Source organism: Ischnura elegans, chromosome 2 (assembly GCF_921293095.1).
Source record: "Ischnura elegans chromosome 2, ioIscEleg1.1, whole genome shotgun sequence".
NCBI lineage: Eukaryota > Metazoa > Arthropoda > Insecta > Odonata > Coenagrionidae > Ischnura > Ischnura elegans.
In genome coordinates, this window is record NC_060247.1 from 81,007,640 (window position 1) to 81,033,031 (window position 25,392).

Below are 25,392 nucleotides of genomic sequence, written 5' to 3' on the forward strand. Positions count from 1 at the left end.
CCAGTTGGCCGAAGTAGTGGTCGAGGGGTGTTGTGCTGCTGCAGAAACATGAGACGTGGTTGAAGGAACGGGGAAGGGGAACCCTGAGGCAGGAAATTTTTTCTAGTGACTTTTCTTGACATTGTATCGAATGAGAGGGTCGATTTGGTTCCTAGAATGGACGTCATTTCGTTGATTTTCTTCCGGTGTACAGATTAGCGTGCATTTGTTCGTGCATATAATAATTTTGAGGAAAACATTTTGTTGCTAATATATGCGACAGATTTATAATTTCATTGGATCTGCACGCTTTTGTATTCGTTGGCTCTCGAAAACTGTCAACATATATTCGTTAAAATATGTCCATAGAACCAGAAGCACCAGGGTTTTTTCATCGGCTATCCAAGAAGTATTTGTGTTGCTGTAAAATTAAAACCTCAAAAAAGGTGGAAGTGAAGGTGTCAGTGCCGTCTGAGGAAGATAGCTCTGAAAATAACCACGTGAGTAAACGGTTAACGCAAGAGAGGAATCCCCCCAATAAAAATAATTCTAATGTCGAACGTGAGGATTGCGGTAAAAGCTTGAAGAATCCATCCGTGGTGGGGAAAGAGGCAGAATTCCAGGGTACTGAAGTCTGCAGGGACGACGATTGTCCAACGCAGATAATGCTGACACATGGTATTTATTTTTGACAGTTTGGACTTGCAAGTAAATTATTTGAAATTTTCAAATTTTTAAACTCCTACCCGACAGGGTCCAGCGATAAGATATCTACAGAGGATGAAGGAGTTAAATATGGAGATGTGGAACCTGAGGTGAAGTCCTTGAAAAGTTGTCTGCCATTCCTTGAATGCCCTTTTGTATGGAAGCCTGACATAGCTGGGGCAGGTAAGTATCTATACGTTGAAGTATATGTATGTTTTTACTTGCATCCATTTAAAATTTTCTAGTACGTATGCAAGGGCGTACCCAGGATGAAAACTAGGGGGGGGGGGAAGCCATGGTTGTTCAAGTTGTAATTAATATATAAACACGGAAAAGGTGAATGAAATCAACATTATAAAGAAACTGTAACAGCTCTTTATTAGTTTTTAAAATTATTTACTTGAAAAAATATTATTTTCCTTAAAGACATTTGCGATTTTTGGTTCTGGGGGGGTGGGGCAGCTGCTCCCTCATGCCCCTCGATGGGTGCACCCATGTATGTATCTATGCATATTGAGTGATGATATAAGACAATCCAGTGTAATGTTTTCATGAATTAATGCTATTGTTTCATGAGATAGTGTTTTATGTATTTTAAATCTTTTTCTTTCGAATCTCATCTATGATATTCTTTTCAGTACTCAAGAATGGTCAGTTGATATATGGTGACAATGAAAGAAATGGATCAATTCTTGTTGAGTATTTGACAGCAAAAGAATCAGAGTTTCACCTTGTTAAAAATAACTTCTTCAGGACCCTATGCATCAACCTAGTACTGGCATATGAAAAAGCTTTGTTGGGGCAATTAGCATCATCTGTTAATGACATTTACAAGTGTCAAATGCTTGTGACTCAGGTGGAAGGCGACTCCAATTCCTCTGAGGTGTTGCTTGTGCAGGATGGCCGTAAGGATGGAATATATTTTGTCCTTCTCGCATCAGTTGCTCACATTAAGTTTCTTCAAGGGTCTTACAGTTCATCTTGGAGTACTGTCAGTGGCATGAAAGAGGTATGTAAAATATTTCAAACCATAGGGATCAATGGACTTATTCCTCCAATTTTTAAAATTTTTGATGGAGATAGAGTTGACGATCATGGTTGCCCAGTGGGTGGGGTGTTGGACAGCTGATCGGAGAGTCCTGGGTTCGAATCCTGGGGGAAGCCTCCGGACACTCCGAAACAAAATTCCCTGAAGTGCGAGTAGGCCCAGGGAAAGGAAATGTTTCCCCTGCCCTGAATGTGTGATGCCAATGGCTTATTTTGAGGTGAGCTCTACTCTCACCTAATCATACCAACCTCTATATTGAATCCTTCAGTGAGTGAGGGATAGAGTTAGAATAAGAGACTTGTATTTCTCTATTTTGAGATCCGTCGCCTACTTCTTGTGAAATTGAAATATTGATGAATATCAAGTGTTCAGGCTTCACTTGTTCAGGTTCAGCTTTGCAAGGTAAGTTTTTGTGAAACAGTATCTACTAAGTAATTTATTTCACTCTGTGCAAATATCAATGGCCTCAACCCTTTTTACTGAAAAGTTATGATGATGCCATAAACTCATGCCGAGTGGGTCATCGCTTCTCAGCCAGGTACGTAGCTGCTGGGGGTTATTGGGTTCAGTCCCCCAAAATTTTATTCCGTTGAGGCAACTATCCACAATTGATCTCCATTGGAGGCAACTAGCCCAGGGGCACTTATCCTTCAAATGCCTCTTAACTTTCAAAAGTTGTTGACTGATATGAGGGTTTCAGATATATAATTTTCTCAAAATTGGATTATATTAATGACTACTGCTAGAACCAAACAGTTAAAAAATTTTCGAAAGCTAATGCCTATGCAAGCCATCATAATTACAGCTGTTTCAATAAAAACCAACAATGACAATAAATTTCTGTATTAAGCTAACAAAATTTATAGCTTTTTAATTAAAATATATGGTTTCTGATGCATGGGAATTAAAACAAAAAAATACCAGAATAGGCAACCCACTGAAGCATCTCTCGAAGATAATTTCTGGGCACATTCATGTTCTCAGCTGCTCATTGCTCTTGTTCATGGGTCTCATGTGGTTATTTGTTGTTTACATTCTAGTGAGTGATTTCTTCCTACCATAAAAGGTTCACCTGGAATAAGTAAATGAATAGGAACTCCTTATGTCATCACCTACTTGCGAAAGTTATGAAACTTATATTTCCCATGATCTGTCTACCGAATTATGTTCATGAATTGCGATTTTGGGGTCTGAGTGAATAACCATATTATTGTGCTTTTAACTAATCCAAAGTAATCTTCTGCCAGCATAGAAGTTTTTGCTTTGACATTGTTATTAAGTAATAAAAATTTGAACGATTCAGACTGGAAATCAGGGAAAAGCCGGGTAGAAAAAATCGAAAGCTGGTATGAACTTTGTTAAATTGCCATGTGGTTCAGGCTTTAGTCTAAGTGGCAAGAACCCAGCTAGGAGGTGGGAGGGCATGGCAAACCTGCCAACGAAGGAACGAACCCAAAGGAGAAATACCTCTTCCTCCCCCCTCAAAAAAAAAATTTTCTGGTGAGGCTTGTAATTTTTCACTGTGAAACCCATTTTCATTCAGCTATAAATCATGGAATTAGTACATATACTCCCTAGGAAAAAATAATCTATATCAATGTGAACATTTGTTTGATGCATCTCTCCTCTCAATTCTCCTATAAGCTAATCTTTTTTCACCTTCAAAATTCTTGTGGTATACATCCTTAATTTCCTGCTCTATGTATCTCGTCACATGGGCGCAGCGAAGAATTAAGGCTAGGGGGGGTTTTAGGCACAAATTATACTTAGGGGTGTGGGGGTATTGCATACCTGCCAGGGTAAGCAGGAGTTGCTAGGGCCCTCCTTTAGAAAATTTTTAAGATAAATGGTTCAAAATGGCGAGTTTTACATCCGTCTGATGGATATTTGATTAATCCTTACACTATTCTATAAGTAATACTGATCCAAATAAGTAAAATGGATTAAACTTAAAAATTTCTCTGAGCTCTGGGGGGGGTTTTAACCCCCGAAATCCACTCCTCGCTGTGCCGCTGTCTCGTCATACCCATGCCATTCTTCACATTCCTCTGTCCTTCATTTATAATTTTCATTTAACTTTTGTGTCTGATGGTGTGCGCTGATTAAGTTGTACTATCCTTTATCCAAGGTTTTCAAAAGACTTCTCTCCTACTCTTCTTAGGACTTAGGCATTACTCTCCCAATTTGTACATTAGATCATTTTTTGGGATTACTGACGGTTTTACTGGGATGGTATCCACGTACTGCTCTATTCCTTTCTTTGTTTGCATTAGCTAATTAGCTGATTTGGGGGATAAACCCCACCCAGAGCTCAGAGAAATTTTTAAGTTTAATCCATTTTACTTAATTGGATTGATATTACTAATAGAAAAGTGTAAGATTAATATAATAACCCTCAGAAAGCCATAAAAACTCATCATTTTGAACCATTTATCTGCAATTTATTCATCTTGCACCTACCACTCATCCTGATGAGTATTCCATACCCCCACACACCCCAGTATTAGTTGCACCTAAACCCCCTCCAGCCTTAATTCCTAGCTGCGCCCCTGAGCTAGAGTACTTTCTGTGATTAAGTGTCTAGTATCCCAGTAACATTATTTATTTTTCATTGCACTATTTCTTTATTTTCCGAGGTATCTGGTTAATCTACTTCTGGAGCAGACCTTTCATAACATGATAGTTCTGTAACACTTGTATTTTGTTTCTTAAAAATATTTCTTCTCTTGTCATAAAATTATGGACAGTACAATACTGCTGAGTTTTACATATTGCATACTGTTATATGCTTGGCGAACAGTAGTTCCTTAACCCTTTCGCACCGGGCTCCTTCACGTAAAGTTGCTTTTGGCTGTACGAAGGCTTTGAGCATTTATTTTTCGTTCTGTACGGAGTTGTTTCTCGGCAAGGAATTGCCCAGGTAGTTGCTACCTCCACTTAATGACCTTGCCTAGTGGGGTGCTGGACCCTTTCCTCTGTATATAATCCTCAACCCTTTTCCCGAAGGCAGCCCATCACGGCATACTTTTGCGGTGAGTTTATTGTTACTAGTGCAATTTTAATTTTTTTTAATTGTTACTATTGCAGCAAATGTCAGTTCATCAATGTAAACCTTTCATTTTGCAATGCCTCTAGAACTGTTAAATGAAGTTCTACGGTTATTTTTAGGGTTTTCAGCAAGAGAGCATTATATCATAGACCAACAAATTCTTTAAAGGGAATGAAATCTTTCAATGTACCAGGCATACTTCTAGGTATTTACGACTTATGATATTAGCATATTTTAGATCCATGATGCTCAAATCCACACTCCTCATTCGCGTCAGCTCTCCACGAGCATTCTGAAAACATGAGAATGAAACATTTCGAATTTTTTTCAAGAATATTTTCCCGAAAATTTCTCGTAAAACTACTTTAATCTTACAAATGTGTTGTTTGAAATGGTTAAATTATATTCACAAATCAATTGCACTTAGATAAATATAAATTTATATTATGCACGAAATACGAAAGAGAAGAGAATCATATTTTATTACATTACGAGGGCTTTTCTCACAGGAGTTCAATGGGATATTTCACCGCAAATGTACACTGAGAATGTGGCTAACAGAGTAACATATATCTTCAGATATAAATCATAAAAATATTGCTCCTATAAATTTGCTAGTAAGGTTTAAAAATAACAATTAAACATCAAACCGTAGCGTTTACAAAATTTGTTCTAGGTGATGATGAACTCCGTTAATATGAATGCTAGAGTTCCGTTTAAAATTTGGAACCGATCTGCAGAACATCCAGAATGTAAATCTTGGCATTGATTTTCAATAAATGCAACATGTACGTTTTTAGTTATTCTAACATATAAACAAATGAGTGACCATGAGCACCTTCCTTGATTGGGACATTAAGTGCCGGAATGGGCCGAGATAATCCCCACACAGACAATAAGAAAGGGTCGGACCTCTCGTGCCTAGGGACCCTAATGGTGCTTGGGACCCACTTGGCATGCTTGACTGCAAAGCCGTGAAAACACGGCCTTAGGCCTTCAGCGTCGGAAAATTCAAGCCATGGAAACACGGCCTTCGTAGGGAAAAGGTTAAGGAAGGACTCTGCTACAAATGTGTCTTATTTGTACTCCTCACAATGAGCCTGAGGTTGTGGTATTTCCTTGAGTTTTGACCTCATTCAGTGAAGTTATCCATCAACAACATATACATTGCATTGATGATATTTTTATGTTGGAAAGTACCTACTGCTGTGCGTATGTAAAATCTTAAATTTTGTGGCCAAATACACCCTTGATATCTAGTTCATGCCACCCATTTTCTTGGTTCACTCACTATCTTTCATGTTTCCTGAGTAATAATTTGTGATACTGATTGTGCAATTTAAATGTTTGTGAAGTTTGACAGCTTGGGGTCTACAGCCAAGGCTATGGTTCATGGCTTACATGCTGGAGTTCTCATGGAATATGGCTATCGCGGCAACCGAATGGCACAGGTGCCCATTAAAGCTGCGCTTGCCCTCGATCCTGATTGTTGGCTGTGGTCGCTGTACCTGGGAAAGATTTTGGGTCGAGAACGAAGGAAGACCCAGTTCCACATGCCGGCGAGGGAGGAAGAACTCCATGCCTTGCAACGTGCTGCAAAGCTTAATCCTGGAGCTGAGTCCTTGTCACATCTTGCTGATGTCTACAAGTTAGTCAAAAATGTCGTTTTTTAATCATTTTGTTGCTAATTTGTTTGTGGAACCTCTTTCATGGCGTAGGAATCCATATTCACAACTAGGGTTAGATGGATCCAGGATTTTTTTTGGATCTGGATTCGGACTGGATCCTTGATTTTCGGAGCCGGATCTACGGATATTTTCAGATCCAAATGCATTTTCAAATTCCTGCTATAAAGCGAAGTAGTTATTCAAGTTTCTCCTGGGTAAATCGAATCAAAGGAATACTATTTAGATTTTCATGCACATTTTAATATTTTAGCTGATTAAAAATCATTTTAATAAGCTTTCAAGTTATTTGACAGTATTCAAATTTTCCTCATGCACGTTTCCCCCGAATTTTGTGACTCTCACCGTATGCTGACTTGAGTTTCACCTGTAAATGCTTCAGTTGTGGTGAGGTGGATATTGCACTTCCTCGCAATCGTTTCAGGCCGCAGTTTAGTGAGACTGCCGGGAATTGCGTTCGGGGGAGTCCAAAACCAGAGGGGAACATTTTTGAAAAATAGGGTACTAAATGGAGGGTTTTAAACTAATTTGAACACTTTTCTTAACCGGAAAAAAATTCATTTGACAAATTTTGTAAATTCACGATTTTTCAATATTTTTGTAATGAAGCAAAGTAATTGTGTTTTCATATTTCGGGGGAGAGGGGGCTGTCTGGATCCCCCGGACGTCCCCACGCACTACGCCTCAGCTACTCAGAGGCACTGGTTGATGGACGGCCGAGGGGGGTTTTCTAAAATCTGTGACGTAGTTACTTTCAACGTGGTTATTATCCTATGACGCTGAGATTCCCCGATGATTGTTCAAACTCTTGGGAAGAGTCACACTTCGCCTTTTTTTAATTTTCACGGCTAAAATTCTGCTACGTAATCCCTGCGAGAGCTTTCAAACAAAATGGTTCATGAGTAGGTCATGTGTCGTAGTGCGATGGTGCAATCGAAGAGAGAATCGGAACTCTTTCCACTCGTTGCATTCACTGAAGCTATAATTTAAAATTTCGCATCCAGATCCGATGTCTTCTGCGACTTTGGATTCGATGTATCCGATGAAGGGCAATGGACATTGCTCCCTAACCCTCATTCTACTCCTCTGTCATGGTACAATTTTGGCTGGTTCAACTGTAGTGGTGTGTGCTTCCCCTTTGTCTAACTTCAGTGGAAGCACTTTTTAATGAGTTCGGCATATAGAGGGAACCACGTGAAAACAAGTGATTTCAAGTCACGTGACAAGTGACAAGAAAAGTTTTTTGTCTGAATATCAACCATTTCAGTAAGATGAAACATATTTTTGCTTTTGGGTGTTATGCTAGATGCTAGATAGTTTGAATGTTATCCATATTTTGCAGGCACTTGAATTCTGTGATCACTCACCAAGGGTACATTCCTGAAGTACTCTCTGCCCAAGATGTTGCATCTCTTCCGCAGTTGGCCAGAGAGTTATATATACAAGCTGCATCAAAAGAACCCAACTGTCCATATAACAATGCTCGCTGTGCCAAAGGATTGATGTCTTTACCTGTTCCATTCAAAGTAATTACCCTTCTCCTCTAATGTATTCCTATTGTTAACTATCCTTAAAATGTTACTTGCTCTATTAAATTGAATAGCATGAGCATTTGTGAAATCCAATTGTTGACATATTCCTTTAATTTTAAATGTGTGCAGGTATTGCCCCTTTAACACCAGCCATGCATTTTGAAAAAGTGTTGTATTCAGGGAGTATTAGAATAACCATAAGAAAAAATGTCGTCGACTGATGAAATGGGTGGAAATAATGAAATTTTGACTTCAAAACCTCTCGTGAAATGGTAAAATTCAATTCATTTCATAAATAATTGAAGGATATCATATTTTCTACTTCTCATAATAAAACTGTAATTATGTATTAAATTTTCATCAATTCTAAAGTGCATGAAATGCACAATTTGAATAAAAATTTAAGCCCGTGCCATTGATTGAGGAGCTGATGAGCAAAACTTAAGTTTCACTGGCATTACGAATAGGAGGGGTGAACTTGAAAGAGAGCACAAATTCATTTCTCTTCTGTACTCCTTACAGTGATGAAACAATCATAAACAAAGAAATACTATTGGCATAATTCATTCTGTTATTGGCTACTCTGAAATGGACGGCACTGTGGGAACAATTCAACCACGTACGGCATATGTAAATGAAAAAATGTAAATAATTATCTGAAAATACATAGAGAATGTTTTAGATACCTGAGTGCAACTGATGGGAAAATGCCATGAAAATGATCACTACCCTAATGGATGTGATGACACAGCAGCTTCCTCTGCTTTACTCCTGGTTGAATTTGCTACTCAACTTACTGATTTTGCTAAAAGGAGTCCAGGGATAGCTTCTTAGGTTTACAGTTGTTTTCTTTTAAAATCAGCTCATAATACTCTATTGCAGTATTCATTTCACAAGAAGCCTTTGCACTCCCAACTTCATAGGGATCTCAATCGTCAAAAATTTTTATCCCTCCATAAGTCAGGATGCCATTGTCATTTAAAAAAATACAGATAGCTAGGTAAAAATTAAAACAAACTGAATCAAGGGAAATTGCTATCCCATGCACAAATTCTCAATCCCAATGGAACTAGGGAGGATAAAAACTGTGCAGTCAGAGGGACAGTTTGCCTCTGGTTCTCACCCGCTTGGGGCCCCTTAACCCTTTCGAGATGGCGGAGTTTTCGTCTTAGCATGACTGCTGTACTGAGCCCCAAGAGACTGTTTTTTCTCGTGGTACGGAGCATTTTTGGAGGGCATTCGTTAAGAAGGGTCTCGCTGAACCTTTTTTGACCCCTCCACACAGGGACTTCGCATTATCTCGGACTCCGAGGGTAGTTGCGCTCCCTCCTTTCCGGGTTTACGACCGTACCTGCGGCATTTGTTCGCGGTCAACTTATGTATTGCTTATATGTATTTAGCAAATGGATGATTGTTGCTTGCACGTGAATTGCAGACTTTGAATTGAATTCCTCATTTTTTTCTGAGCATTGTCAAATTTTAAACGAAGTTCTACGGCCAATATTAACGCATTTAATGCAGCAACAATTTCCATGTTGATGTTTATACATAACTCGAAATATAAGTTAATATTTATTGTAGAATTTCGTTTAAAAATTGTAAACACTGCTCAAAAGACAAATAATTCAATTCTTAGTTTATTTTTCTTAAGAAATGAACAAATATTAATTTCGAAACCTGACTGGATAAACAACTGTATGGCCGCTGTCTCCTACGGGGTCCAGGTACCTGCTCCCGGATTCCGAGGGTAAATCCTAAACCCCGCAGGGTTGGGTCCCGAGACAAAGACGACATAAACCTGCGACCGTCCTAAAATGGGAGAGCTAGAAAACGTATGCGGCTTTCGTTCTCCTGGCTAGGAAAATCTCACACGTAAATACACGCCCGTCGTCTCCCGGGTCAGGAAATGTACACACGTATATATACGTGTGTAGTAGGGAAAAGGTTAAATAATTTACCAGGGGGGGTGTGCTCGAAATCTTGCGGAATAATTCCGCTCGGTCTTCATTCCGCACTGTTGATTCCGACAGGTTAGCAACGCGACCGGAATTTGGTGTGCTTGAAAATTTTTATTCCGGCGACGAAATGAGCCTTCGCGATGAAATGAGATTCCGTTGAATGGATATGGCAACACTGCACATAATGCGCATTCATCACGTCTTATTTTTCTAACTGCCTTAAATAACTTGTGTAAACAAATTCAGTTGCATTTGTGACGGATATTATTATTGGCATTTGTACTTGGTGAGAGTCGCAGGTGTTGAAGAAGTAAGTTTTTACGAAGGGGAAGTGCGAGGTTGGTGTGAATTTAAGCTTCATTCGTATAAATAAACTAGTTTGCCATAGAGAAAACCTTTCTTCAAAATACTGTGGCATGTTTTTAGCCATCATTTAAGTACAATTCTGGCAAGTCGATTGCCTGTAATTGCATTGTCCAGTATGTTTTGAATATTAATCAAATAACTATGAAGTGACTACAGTTCTTTGCTCAATGATTACACTACGTTACGAGAAATTTATGACATGCGACTAGCTTTCCATAAAAGTTTGGAGAAATGTGATACTGTAACTTTCTAATTCCTCGTTTTAAGTATCAGTTGGTGAGTTTATATAGTAGTAGATATAAGGAAGATTTCAGGAATATTGTCTGGTTATAAGAGTCTCCTGGTGAAGATTAACCTTAAGATAGATTAATAGTTGCGAGTTATTTTGTTCATTAATCGCTTCCGATTGACAGTATCTTAAGATCATGATAGCGTGGACATCAATTGATTTAGCGTACCTGGTTAAAGGAATGCTCGCCACTAAATACGTCAAAGATTTATTGCGTGTGGAGGCATAAAATACTTCTAAATATTATGTATCATTAAATAAATTGTGCATAATAATGAAATAAATTTGATTAAATAAGTGCATGGTAACATTTGATTCAAACTGTTCTTCAGATTTACTGGTAAGCTTCTCTCTCCTTCGCCTCGGATGTAGATCTTTCAATAGCTTACACATTTCATTGATAAAATTTCAACTAATATCATCTTCCTATGTGTAGGTGAAATACTTACAAAAATCATGAAATTGACTACGGAGCAGAAGAGAATACTCCTAGAATTTGTGGAAGGTACACCTATCAGCGATTGTAAATAAGAAAAAAATGTTAAATTTTCCCCTAATATTTAATATGATTGTAGGAAATGATGCTATAGCAAAGAATAGACTGAACATTAAATTCACCGCGGAAGACTCCAAAGCTATGTGGATGGACATAACCGAAAAGCTAAATGCATGTAATGGACCAAAAAAAAATTGGAAAGGTTGGAGGAAAGTAAGGAAATACTATATACATAACATTTCTAATTTCGGGAATGAGAATAGATTGTTGGTACTTAAAATTCATTGGTAAATTATTGAGAAGTATTGTGTTAAGCTGTAGATTAGATATATGTAATATGACAAGGATATAAATGGAAAGAAAAACAGTGTTTTCAGCATGGAAAAATCTTTATAACCATTTCATAATGTTCACAGAGCTGGTCGGATATAAAAACATTTACTAAAGCAAAGGCAGCTGCCTATATGAAAGAGGGTAGGAAGTCTGGGATAGGGAGCCCCAAGGAACCAGAGCCGAATTCTTTCCATAAAAGAGTAATAGCCCTAATTGGACATAATGCCATTAGCGGCCACAGTGATATTCAGGAATCACCCATAATAGGAGCTTATGAGGTAAAAATGATGGTGAATCAATAATTATTGCTCATTAAAATTTTTTAAAAAATGTAACATCAATAATTTACCTTAATTTCATTAAGTCACAGGAAACTCCAATGCAGGTGTCAATAACCACAGACTCCCAAACGAATGTGCAAATGCCCAACAATCCAGGATCATCCAATACTATTGCAGAACCTTACTTACAACCATTGCCATCCACTTCCTTTACCCAACATAGAAAACACCCATTGCCACCCACATCTGCCAGCCATTCGCACTCACAGCCAACACCCCCTTCCTCTCTCATGCAATCCTCTTTTGAGTCTGAATTTCGCATTTCTGCCTCTATCCCAAACTTGCAGCCAATACCATGCACCTCTACCACCAACTTTCATGCACACACTATGCCATCCTCCTCTGTCATAGAAAACAAGGCTTGTTCCATACCCTCTCTGCAACCAATTTTACAGCCAGCTCCCACTACTGTAAACCCAACCGGCCAACAGATGACCTCTGATACCCAAAATGTCAATAGAGGTACCATATCCCACACATCCACTAGAAAAAGTAAGTACTGAGCTAATTACCTAATGCAAATACACCGCCATTAACATGATAAGTAGGTAAAAACTTTCTTACTGAATCAACTTACTTACTTTAGTCAACTGAATCGCATAGCGTTACTTATTAAAGTATGTGCATAAAAAAATTTAAGTCATGAATGGGTTCATATCATAAAGTAATTTGATTTTAAACACCAGTTGATAGAAATACCTTGCAAGATTTTGAAAAAGTTTTTCTTTTGTGCAGAAACTGGACAAACTTCACAAGAAATGAGAGTAAAAGAAAGGGATGAGTCATTTTTGGAAATGCAGCAACAGGTGCTAAAATTAAAGGAAAAAAAAATAATGATATTGGAAAGAAACCTGGAGGCAAAGGAGGCTATGAGGAAGGAGATGATGAAGATAGAGAAGGAAAAATTGAAAATTAAGAAAAGAAAATTCAATGAATTAATTTTAATCCGGAAATGCCTCCAGAAAAATAATAGAACATAAGAGAAACATATTTTATCAATTCTTTTAAATAGTCAATTAAACAGTCTTTATTTAAAATGAAATAAAGTATTTATTTTTAAGGTGGTTATTCAGTCCACTCAACAGGAAATATAAAAGTTTAGCAATGGCTGCAGACTTAAAAGTTATTTGGTGCTAATATTCTTTCAGATTAATTCATTAAGAGATATAGGGACCGCCAATAACTAATGCATTTAAATACCCTTTTATGCTGCTGAATTAATGCCATAAATTCTATAACACATCAAATACATACCAATAACTAGTAATTTTTTGTGAAATAATAAACAAACATTTTTTAGAACTGTTTATTCAAAATTCTGAAACTTCAAAAAACTTCATCCTGAAAAACTGAAAAACTTCATCCATGTTTTATACACATTTGCAATGGCATAAGATTTCCATTTTTAATTTTAGTTGATAAGGCAACTTAAGAGGTAAGTTTAGCAATACATGCCATTACAATTTCCACCAACTTAATTATTGCTCTGCACAAGCCAACTCATGAGGAATCATCAATAAATCAAGGAAACGACTTGCCCCAAAAACTTCAATATTCTATAAAACCAACATGCTTCATTTTTCTAATGGTCTTGCCTTCTGATCACCATGTCACATTTTTGATAGAATGAGCCAACTAAGTACAAAAAAGTATGCCAAAAGAAGGTTTTGGCAAAAATTTTCTGACTATGAATCTAGATACTAGCAGACATAAAACACCTTTGAATGATATTTCATTGGCTGTTAAGTTCATAAGTATCTGTGAATGAGTAACATCCAAATTCATTCTATTTTGCAAACAAAATTATCTCAGTTTTCAATGAAACAGCTTTTTATAGCCCAGGGTTGGTTCTGATGTCAGAGCAAGTCCAATTCATTTTATTGTCAACTTAATGTGGAATGAATGCTGTCTCATTAGAGTCACCTGTTAAGAAGTTTTCTAACATATGAGGCTTTCCGAGTGCAGGTAGCTACACTTGGTTATGAGACTAGGACTAAACCTTTACACTTACAAGGCCCTAAAGTATTATTAGAATCATTATAAAACATTATCTGCCATGACAATAAATTACTCACTATGTGCTAAAATAAATGGCAGTTGGAATGACTTGGAGGGGAGGTAGCTTCAGCTTAGTCATATGAGTTCTTCATGACCTTGAATCAATTTGCCAAGCATAATTATATAGTTTCTGCCACATGCAGACACTTACATCTACAAACTACCCCACAAGCATAAGTAGGAGTGTGTTAGGACACCAACCACCACAAAAAGAAAATGGAGTACAAAATAAAAAAGAAGAAATAAGGGGTTAAGGGGTATACGAGTTTCTACCTAGCGTTTATTAAAGTCCTTTATTTTTTGGGGGAAAACGAATTCCAATACCTATCCGTTTGGCAAGATATCTTACTTAATTTATCGATTCTGTTGGAGCCAGACATATAATGTGGTTATCATATGATGTCTTTCATATCAATATGATCATCATCATCAGTCAACAATCCTAAGATTGGTTTGACGCAGCTCTCCACTCCCCTCTCCTATCTGCTAGCCTTTTCATAGCGACGTAATTTTTCTCTTTTACATCCTTTATAACTTGTCCCATGTAAGTCATTTGTGGCCGTCCCTTTCCTTTCTTCCCTTCCACCTGTCCTTCTACGACTGTTTTCATGAGGCCATCATGTCTCACAATGTGGCCAACTAAGTTGTCCCGTCTTTTCCTTAGGGTTTTAAGGATACTCCTCTTTTCTCCTACTCTTCTTAGCACTTCCTCATTGCTTACTCGGTCAATCCATTTTATCTTCATCATTCTTCGGTAGCACCACATTTCGAATGCTTCCAATCTTGACTTCTCTGCTGCTGTCAACATCCAAGCCTCGCTTCCATAGAGAAACATGCTCCATATGTAACATCTGATGAATTGTTTCCTTACTTCTATGCTAGTATTCTCAGCATATCAATATGAAAGATAATTAATCTTAATTGCTCCAGCAACGTAAGACTAGCGTGTACCCTAGGAGGCTCTAACGGCTCCCACCATAAGTCATTTAAAATTTGTTTAACTCTGTCAGGGAGCCACCTCACACTATGAGAATTTTTCTTTAAGAATGTCAGATAGTACCCAAGCACTACCTACAAGGCTATCAAGCTAAGGAAAGAATGTCCTCAGGAAAAGTGGAAGCCGTAAAAATCAACTATAAAACGTATGTGACAGCCAGGAAAACAAACTGAGGAACTCCAGTCATAAACAAGGAGAAATCTTAACAAAATGAAAAACTATAACAATATTTAAACCATACAAAACTCAAAATTAAATAATTCATGTCATCATTAACCTTAAATAATTAGGAAAAATGAGTGGCAATGACTCTATTCCTAACCACCCTCCCTTCACGTTGATCACCTTCAATATTTGGTTGAGGACCTTCTTCAACTTCTATTTCTTCTTCTACTTCTTCCTCAAGTTGCACATTTCTATCCAAACACATATTGTGCAGGACAGCGCATGCATTTATAATTCTACTTGCCTTGTTGGGCATGTAGTGAAGAACACGGTGTTTCAATAAGCACCTCCAACGACTTTTAAGAAGTCCAATGCATCGTTCAACAGTATTTCTAGCTCTCCTCAGGGCTCTGTTGTATCTATCCTCAGGGGAATTCGGCATCACCATCCCTAAGACAGGCGTAAGTAGCCAAGGCTCAAGCCTATATCCACTATCACCTGAATAAATGAAGTATGTGGTTACTAGATTTTACGCTCTTATATCTGAAAAATATGAATATTTCTCAAAGAAACTCAAACTATCATATTTATAAATTAATCATCCTTTAAATTGTAGAATATCAAGCTGCAGAAATCTTATCATCTACAATGGTAGTTAAAGTAAAAAAGTATATTCTGTCAATGCATTCCCTACAAAAGGTGTTATAAATGTAAATAGGAGCTCAATATATTCAATTAACATGATGAGACATCACTTGCAAACATATTTTGAAGGATTGCAGAGCTACTTATAGAAATTGAAGCAGTTTAATTAGCACACTTGCTGCTGTTCTAACACATGTAGGCAGAATTAATTATGTCTGACTGTGCATTAATACCAGCAAAAACTCATGCTGGCCTATTCTCAACTTTACCTATTCTCAAATCTGACATAAATTAAGCCTGCAACATGGTGATATTTTGAATTGGATGTGTGACAAGGACATAAATGATATTATATGCACAAATATACTGATTTCTCAATGATAATAATACACAAGCATCTACAATATGATTGTACCTCAGCATGGTGAATGAAGTTCTTAGTAATGTTATTGATAGCACAATTTATCAAGTGATAAATAGCGAAAGACCATTAGTTAGATTAATTAGACCATTTAAAAGGGTGATTTGAAGGAGGACCTACAATGGCAATCTGGGTACCATCAATTACTCCAATAGTGCCTGGGAAACCATATTTCTCAAAGAATCTGAAGAAAACACAATATTAAAAAACTAATGCGTTGAGCAAAAGACAATGTAAACATCACTAAGTCGACATTGATGACCTCAAATCTGCTAGTTCAAACTACCCTTAAATATTTATCATTCTCGATAGTAAAATTATATAAGAATAATATATTATGTCAAAAATATTAGGTTATGGAACCATTACCGAGTAGCCAGACCTTTGACCTCTGCTGGACATCCACCATGGCCTGCCTCAAGGCAGAATTTCCAAATATATATGCATCATTGGTGGCACCCGGGTACTTGGAATTAATATTTAATATGCGTAGGTCTGCATCACATACCTCATGAAAGAATTTGATAGTGCAGTAAATTTTATAATAGATTTCTAATTACAAGCTTGCAATAATTACGAGATGCTTCTGAATTACTTAAAGGAAACTAACTTAATGCCGAAAATTAGAAGTTTTTCACCTAGGAGGTGAATCACACTATATAGTATGGTAAAACTGCCAAACCACACAGGAGTTTAGTTTCAAATCCTTATAATAATTTATAATAATTCAGCAAATTTATCAAATGGTAAGCCTCCAAGATAAATAGTATGACTACTTTATATTATTTGCTTCTATTATAGGTTTTTATATTATTTGCTTCTATTATAGGTTTTTATATTATTGGCACATGCACAAGGTAATATTATGCAAGCAATTACCAACTGCACATTCACCGAGTGGTATCTTTTATAGTTATAGTAGTCCCTTTCTCTGTAAATAGGGTGATTTGAAGGAGGACCTACAATGGCAATATGGGTACCATCAATTACTCCAATAGTGCCTGGGAAACCATATTTCTCAAAGAATCTGAAGAAAACACAATATTAAAAAATTAATAAGTTGAGCAAAAGACAATGTATAAATCACTAAGTCGACATTGATGACCTAAAATCTGGTAGTTCAAACTACCCTTAAATACTTATCAATCTCAGTAGTAAAATTTCCGAATCATCATACACATTAACAAATACCTCTGTCTTAAGGAAGCTATTGAGTTTGGTGACAGGTCAAAGGTCACCCAGCGGGGAAGAAGATGGTCATTTATTAAATTCGTCACCTCCTCTATACTTCTGCTGACGGAACTACGGTTCATTGAAGTAAAACAATCTTCTGCAATGTTAGACTGGTATGGTCCACCTGCGAAAAATCTTAATGCTGCTAACACCTGAAAATAAATGACTCTCCAGATTTAATGAAAGGAATAAACCACGCCACTAATCACTCTATAATTACAGTCAACTAGTCAAGCGAAGTTAAAATAAATCTCATTCCCTCATTTTTCCGTGCGTAAAATACATGTTCACTAAAATGAATTTATGGACACACTCGAAATGAATACCATCCACAGAAAATGTACGAAATACTCATCAATTTCCATTGACATTCGATAAATTAAAGATTTCTTATAACATCGCTTGTGTGTAAAAAGTTTGATAGAATTCATATTAAATAAATGGGTCAGTCACAAGATTTTGCACATCATGATATGCAAATAACTGCAAAAATAGTACTTCCCCAGATGCGAATTCATTCAGCAACCGAATTAATAAATCTGCACATATACACAGCTGCAGTGAATTAATTGAAAGTTTCTAGATTTCACAGCTCTACTTCAATTTCATTCTCAAAGAGAGGTACATCTTCAGCTATATCACTTCACGCAGCAGGCCGTATTTACCAACTAGACAAACATTTCTAAACAAAAGGTTCACTGATATGCGCGTATCGCGGTGAGAATTTTATTTTGGCGGCATTTTCAAGCACTCAAAAAAGAAGATTTTCATTTCTGTTCACTTTCTATACGCCACACTTGCCTTATGAAGCTTTTAACTTAACTTTAAATTGCCAAACTTCTAGTCATATGTTTTTCCCATCTAATATAGCCATTCAGATAGCTTTTGCAAACAGTATAAGCTATCTCACAGCGCTAAAAAGGGTGTCTCTCTCTCATTGATATATCTTCACTTAAAATCTTACAAAATTACTCACAGATATTATGAAAAAGTGAGTAAAAAAGCCAACTTACCTTTGTTTGCATCGTAAGGGCCGATTTTCGTGGCACTTGAGGCGAGTATCCCTCAAGTTCTTCAATTAAATTTCTCGCTAAATTTTTGGTTAGGCGATATAAACTTTTAAATTCATTATCGCTCAACAAAAATGGATCTTCTCGTCTCCTATATCTTCTTTGCCGCCCTTCATTCAAAAGATCTTCTTCATCAAAATTTCGAAGCCTCGCAAAATTAAGCATAGCGTTCGCCATCTTATTTATCTTGTTGCTAATCGGAATACCCATTCCGGACTGTCTATCCCGGGTGAAATAATTCCGCCCGTGGATACCGGGTGGAATTATTCCGATAAGTTCAAGCACACCAAAATTCCGATTCCGTCGAAATCAGACGGAATTGTACCACGTGACCCCTTGGTTACTGGGTGGAATTATTCCGCAAGATTTCGAGCACACCCCCCCAGGAGTGAAATAGCCAATGAAAGGAGTTGTTGCATGAATATCTTTCGGTGGCTCTGCTGTTTGCTGGCAGCTGCTGTTGAGACATCATTTTGGTTGCTGTCTATTCTAATTCCTGTGTACTTTGATACAATAGGCTTCACTATTGCTCTCCAGTTTGAGATTTTTGCCATCGAATTTTTTAAAATTCATCTTTACTCATTTTGGAGGACATGATTGATGCCTTACTTCATGAAGTGAAATTTTTGTGTAACTAAATCCTCTCTATTCCTATAATGGTGTGAAAAGGACCTTGATACTCAATAAAAGTTTAAAATTTGACTTTGCACAATTTCAACTTTGGTTCTGATTCCAGCTCTAAGATCAGAACCAGTATAACAGTGATCCTAAGAATCAAGCAGACCCTCCGATTTTAACCTACGTCTGGGACTGGCTTCCAATTTGCCTAGTGCATCAACAGCTGCACTTGCCAGGGTCATTGCTAGCACCAGTGTCAGACTAGATATCTACCGATGAAAGTTTCCAGTGAATAATTTTGTATCTGGCACCACTTTTGCCACATTGTGTGAAAACAGCCTATTGGTTTTCCATCTGTGAATTTTTTGCACTTCATTTTGTGCCGTATTTGATACTTTTAGAATATAATTTGTGATTTTATGTTGCTAATAAGCCTTTGAATTGGAATTATAAACACTTAAAATTAATATTTATTCTGATGTATTCATGCTAGTGAGAGGTAATTGTTTACCTATGTTACCCTTTGCATTAAAGGATATGGATTTGGCAGAGAAATATATGGTGCGTGCTTTACACTTGGCTCCAAATGATTCATTGGTGAATCACTATGCTGCTTATTACTATGAATCCAGAAAGGAATTTGAGCAGGCAATTGATGCTTACAAGAAAGCATTAGCTGTATCTGGAGGCTCCTTTTCTGGTAAGTGGGATGAATCAGCTACAGTGGACTTAGCAAAAGAATTATGTGTCCCTATTAACAATGAAGTGAAGGGAAACAATTGCTTAGAAATAGTACTGTCCCTTGGGAATACTGGAAGGCTTGCTTCTACTCAAGGCTGAAAGTATTAGCCAAAAGGTTACTTGCCTTGCCTCTATTTGGTGTGTTCAGAAAGGCTTTTTAGCTTGAAAGAAAAAATTTATGATAAAAAATTCTATGGGCTTGATTTTGATAGAGTGAAGATAATTTGTGCTTCCTGAGCTAAAATTTAAAATTTTTTAAGGAAGACTGAATTTTTTAGATGCCAGTTATAATAATTAGATATTTACAATAACAGTATGTCTATATGTTTGTATCCATCTGCGAGTAACTTTTTCATTCATGCGGAGGACTTTCTACGTAATAGATATGTTTTGTTTATTACTGTGGTGAGATTTTCTTGTTATTTCAAAACACATCTCAACAAGGGTCTACTGTAGCTGCTATATTGTGGCTCACCTTTTTAACCTGTATATGTATTTTTTGCTCATCTACAAACAATGCTACCTGTATATCACCTCCATATACTGAAACCCCTTAGAACAAAGTCCCCATTTTCTTGGCCCTTTCGAATTTGTATTGTGAAGAATTTAATGTACTTTTAAAAGGCAAAAACTGAACCTACTCCAATGAAGCCAATGCTTGCCTTATTAACCTCTTGGAAACTGAGGGCCAGTTTTAAAAAATGAGATAGCATCTAAACCTTAAGTCTACAAACTTTCATAGCGATCAAATGAATGATGTAGTAATGCATTAAGGGCAATTAGACAATCATTTGTATATATAGATTTGAAAGAAACAAAAATGCCCAATTGAAAACTTACTTCTGATTTGGCTCATGTGACTTGTGTTTTGTGAATTGCATTTTAATATGTATATACAAACACTTTTTTCCACACTTATGTATGTTCGTGTGACAGGTAGCCATGATGGAGTGGGGAACTACCCTGCTGAACTGGGCCTCTTGGCCTTGCAGCATCGCCTTGAGACGGGCCAGCGCCTGGGGGCACCACCATCAGGCGTGCAGGTCGGTGTTGGGGTAGGACGCTACTCAATTATCCGAGGAGTCCCCGTTGGCATTGGCTGCGCCAGCCACAGTAGCCCCCTCTTCCAGCTGGATGCCATGCTTGCAAAGTATAAGTCCAAGGCGCACCGAGTACAGACACTTTGTAACAAAGGCCACTATCTTCTCATGTATGAAAAAGACCTGTTTGGTGCATTGAGGGCATTTGCTGATGCTATTCGCACTGACCCTAAATCTGTTACACTAAAGGTTAGTGGTCTTATGATCCCTGTGGTGATGGGAGGTTCAGTGACTTGACTCCTTGATTTGCTCTCATTAACATTTTCTCTCCACTGCAATTTTCTTCCAGAACTGTCTGGAAAGTAAGGCAAATAATAATTTCACTAACAAGAGAAGGTACCCATGCTTTACCTCCAGGTCCAATTCAAACTTTGTAATTTGATAGAAAATGAAAATTAAGGGATGCTTGTTTTTGTAAAACATCCAATGGGCCCTAGTTTTAGTTATATTTGCAATGTAAAGTACCATGAAAACACCAGCAATATATATGCAACCCACATTGCAAAAATATAGACTCTTCCTCCTTCAGATGTACAATGCACTCAGAGACTTCTATTCCGTTGCCTTTTCGAAGGGAAAGCCTTGGAGAGGCATACAGGGGATGTATTGTTGTGCCAAGGGGTAGGCAGGTAATTCAAGGTGTGTCACCTATACTCTATTCCACAAATATCTCGAATACTTGGGCCCATTTAACCCTTCTACTGCCACCGGGCCGATAAATTGGCCCTCGCTGGTTGAGAGAAAACTGCCAGGGGCCGACTCATTTGACTTTTTTTTCGTGATTGTGGTCTTTTCAACGGATGTAATGTAAGCAAACCCTCATAATCTACGTATGGTTATAAAATATAATTATATATTAAGTATTGGGAAAAAATCTAGATGTGTTATATAAAATTAAATAGCTGAAAAATTTTAAAATCTGAAATGTTTCAAATTCCGGAAAATACCCTTGGCAGTCTTCGCACATCCCACCTGAAATGGGCTGGCAGTAAAAGGGTTAATGCTGAATGAGAAACGCACATATCCATTAAAATTTCATTTTCTATCTCACTGCAAAGCTTGAACCCGATCAGGTGGGAACACATGGGTGGTAAACAGGGTGTAGATTGATATGGGAAATCCACGTAATATACATATGTCTTCAATACTTTTTTTTTATGAATGGTAGTTAAGTAATTATATCTGGGTTCAGTTTTCACTTAAGGTGTACAAGTTAAATTAAGCTTGCATTTTCCATAATAGCTTACATTTGCTTAACTTTTTTGGACCATTTTTAAAACTCAAGTGTCCAACGTGATGGCCTGATGAAGACAATCGTAGAAGGAGAGGTGGAAGGGAAGAAAGGCAAGGGATGGCCCTGAATGAGTTACATGGGAGAGGTTATGAAGGATATAAGAGAGAAGAAATACTTCACTATGAAAAGGCTGGCGGATAGGAGAGAGCAGTGACGGCGCAAGCAGGTGCAGGGCTAGGGGCGAACCTTCAGTGCGGGGCCCTTCACTTAAAATATTAAACTCTATACCCCATCTACAAACTCGAGCATTTTGAATCCCTACCACTCTCTGGCTAAGTATGTATTCCCCTCCCAAATTCAGACTTCGTAATTATGCCGTTATGATACCATCACGCAGTTGAGTTCAAAATAGTATAATTCAAATAAAATTTATAATTATATTTATTCATAAAATTATAACGTAAAATAAAAATAAAAAGCCCGCTTTTTACTTTAAATTACTGCATTATTATTCCTTTTTCATAATATTATTTTTTGTTTAGCACGGACTTAACAATACAGTAATAGTTGAAATTGCGTTTTCAAACTATCGTATATTTTGATTTTTTCCACAACCCCCAAAGCGCGGGGCCCGGGGCAGTAGCCCCGGTCGCCCCACCCTAAGGCCGGCTCTGGGAGAGAGGGATGGAGAGCTGCATCAAAACAATCTTAGGATTGTTGACAAATGATGATGATGAAATATAAAAATACCTAATAACAAAAATATCATTGTGGCTATTGATATCATTTCTTGATTATTTTAAATTGCTGCTAAACATCTGTCCCAGCAAAAGCTGTAAATAAAATTTTATCATAATAATTGGCTACCACTAAAAGTTGTTTCAGTGAAAGGTTCCCCTTACACCAAATTCAAAGCTTCACCAGCAAATGAGTTATTATGGAAATATGCATTATTAAGGCTCCCCTAAATTATTTTTCTATCCCAAAAAAACATTATGATTACCCCCATTGTGTGGAGGTTCTGGCTAATTTAATTCTTATTCATTACAGAGGTTTTGGTCAGTTTTTGGCAGCAATACAGTGAGTCAGACAAGTTCTTCCCTGAATGTGTTCCATCTAATGAAGGAAGAAATCAACAGAGCCCTATCCACTCCTCTTTCTTCTGGTAACCAGGCTTATCTCGAGGAATTGCTAGAGTTTGTTTGCGAGGACGAAAATACTGCCAATTCATAGTGAAGTATTTTAGTGCTCTTCATTAATGCAAGGGTGTGTTTCAATAGTCTCAGGAAAATCAGTAATCAATTCTTTACTGAAAAAATTGTTTTTTATTCTTTTTGAAAGTTGGTCGAAACTTGTGACTGTCACAATTCTGTCTCTGTGGATTGTTACATTGCTGTATTCTTTTTATGGATTTTATACACATTTTTGTGGATGCTATATTATTTGTTTGCTTTCCCTTCCATAAACCTATTTTTGAAGACTCATAATATTGTGCAGTATCTCGTTTTTTCCCAGATCATGAAATAAATGAATGACAATTACTTTTACGATGACCACGAGGTGTGAATTTACAATATTTTCGTGTGGCTACTCTATTGGAGATATCAAGATTTTCATTAATAATGGATAGTGTCCTTGATAGCAATGGAAAAGCAAGCCCATCAAAAATTGTTGATAAAAATTCTTGCTCAGCTGTCATCCCTGGAAGAGTATTTTCTAATTTTAAAGGCACTCGGAGTCACACAATTCTGTGATACTGACACTATCAAGTACATATTGAACTTTACCTTAATACTTTTAATGGTTATATTGTCTGAACCATTTTGTGTGTAAGGCATTTTTTCAATCTATCAGTGCTAATGTAAATATGCGAATAATCGATTGTGTTAATTTTTTGTGCAGGAATTGATGTTTATGACAAGGTATATAATTCAAGAAAATAGCACCAAGAGGGTAATTTTGAAGGCACTGGTATTGCTTAGAAAATAATTGTCTACGTTTAGCAAGGTGGTATTTGGACATTAGTAACAGCCAAAATTCAACCAGTGCTTTCGACCAGAATAAATTACACAATCTGCTCAATTATGCCTCAGTACTACGCACTAAATAAGGTAACTATTTCGCTTCCAAGTCAAAATAATGTCTTATTAACTATGAAGGACAAGTTAGGCTGAAACGGGAAAGATGCATGAAAAACAGGTTGGATGATACGAGAGCTTCGTCAAACCAACCGCAGGATTGTCGACGTGATTACACAGCTTCCCATTAACCATATTTAAGCATATATTTATCCAAGTCAGATGTCTTAAGGGATCTTTCTAGCATTGCACTCGGGATTGAAAAATGTTGTTAGATGTTTGTAGCGTACCAAATATATTTCCTCTCTGTCAAAATAAAAATGCACAGGATACGGACCTCAGGGTTTTCCTTAAATTGTGAATAATTTCTTCTGAGTTCAGTGTTTTTGTAATTCCTAACGAGGGAAAAGTCAATGCTAACTTTCACGTAAACCTATACCTTGTCTGCGGACAAATTCAAGGGAATTTTCATGAAGTATTTACAGCCATATTCTCCGTCTTCAGTAGCGGAATTAGTCTTTCAATTGTCCGTGCAATTTTTAGGTTTCTCACCGTGCCTGCTAGGTGTCAGCACTCGTATTTAAAGCGTCTGCTGCCGTAGAAAGTAATCATAACCTGTTGGCTGTGGAAGTGTGACAGTGTCGTGTAATACGCATTTATGCGGTGTTTCGATCGGTTTTACGCTGTGTTGTGAACGTCAATGCTCCATTTGAAATGGTGCAGTAAGTTATCAAACTTGTTAAAGTGAAGCCTGAGTTTATTCATCGTAGTTCAACAGGAATCCTGGATCTTGAGGGAACATCGGTGACCCTTCAACCAGGTACAAGAAGCTGTCATACAGGTGATGTGAGCGTCAAATTTTTTTCGGCGCATGTGAAAGTAGGGAACCGCATGCGATTCCTAAGAAATGTCACATCTTGATTATATGGTTGGTCCTTGACGTGGAAATATATTTTATTTTCCTCATCAGACGGCAAGCCTCCGTTAATCGTTTCGTGATCTTTTGGCAAATTAAATATTTGTTACCCAGCGGTGAGTTCCATCTACCTCAATGGACCCCTGTTTATCCGGAAATGCCGTCCCTATGCTTACAGTTACGCTATCGACCGTGATATTTTACTCAAGTTAAAAATCGTGCTGTGTTTTTAATACTTTTTTCGAAATATTGTTACTGTGCACTATTGCTGTGTGTATGGCATCGTTTTCTCCGTGAATTTTGAATAGCGCGGTCGCTTTGCCATTTTGAGCGAT

General features: G+C 37.3%; 2 protein-coding genes and 1 long non-coding RNA gene across 4 annotated transcripts; 2 read left to right on the forward strand and 1 right to left on the reverse strand.

The window, feature by feature from the left end:
- Window positions 1–14: 14 nt before the first annotated feature.
- Window positions 15–23,500, forward strand: LOC124154057. The gene is made up of 8 exons (XM_046527555.1): window positions 15–657; window positions 733–867; window positions 1,323–1,693; window positions 6,137–6,429; window positions 7,809–7,992; window positions 19,523–19,688; window positions 20,666–21,018; window positions 23,114–23,500. The coding sequence occupies exons 1-8, from the start codon at window positions 339–341 to the stop codon at window positions 23,294–23,296; spliced, it is 2,004 nt and encodes a 667-aa protein (XP_046383511.1). The 5' UTR covers window positions 15–338; the 3' UTR covers window positions 23,297–23,500.
- LOC124154058 lies at window positions 10,234–13,601 on the forward strand. Of its 2 annotated transcripts, XM_046527556.1 has the most exons (6): window positions 10,263–10,294; window positions 11,048–11,116; window positions 11,187–11,320; window positions 11,524–11,718; window positions 11,805–12,273; window positions 12,517–13,601. In XM_046527556.1, exons 2-6 carry the CDS (start codon window positions 11,068–11,070, stop codon window positions 12,759–12,761), a joined length of 1,092 nt encoding a protein of 363 aa, XP_046383512.1. In that variant the 5' UTR covers window positions 10,263–10,294; window positions 11,048–11,067; the 3' UTR covers window positions 12,762–13,601. The 2 variants fall into 2 exon arrangements, with proteins under 2 accessions (XP_046383513.1, XP_046383512.1); XM_046527557.1 differs by having other exon boundaries at window positions 10,234–11,116; window positions 11,811–12,273.
- Window positions 13,373–18,735, reverse strand: LOC124154059. The gene is made up of 2 exons (XR_006863817.1): window positions 16,437–18,735; window positions 13,373–15,499 (listed from the first exon to the last, which is right to left on the reverse strand). It is a non-coding gene; the product is annotated as an uncharacterized LOC124154059 (long non-coding RNA).
- Window positions 23,501–25,392: the final 1,892 nt, after the last annotated feature.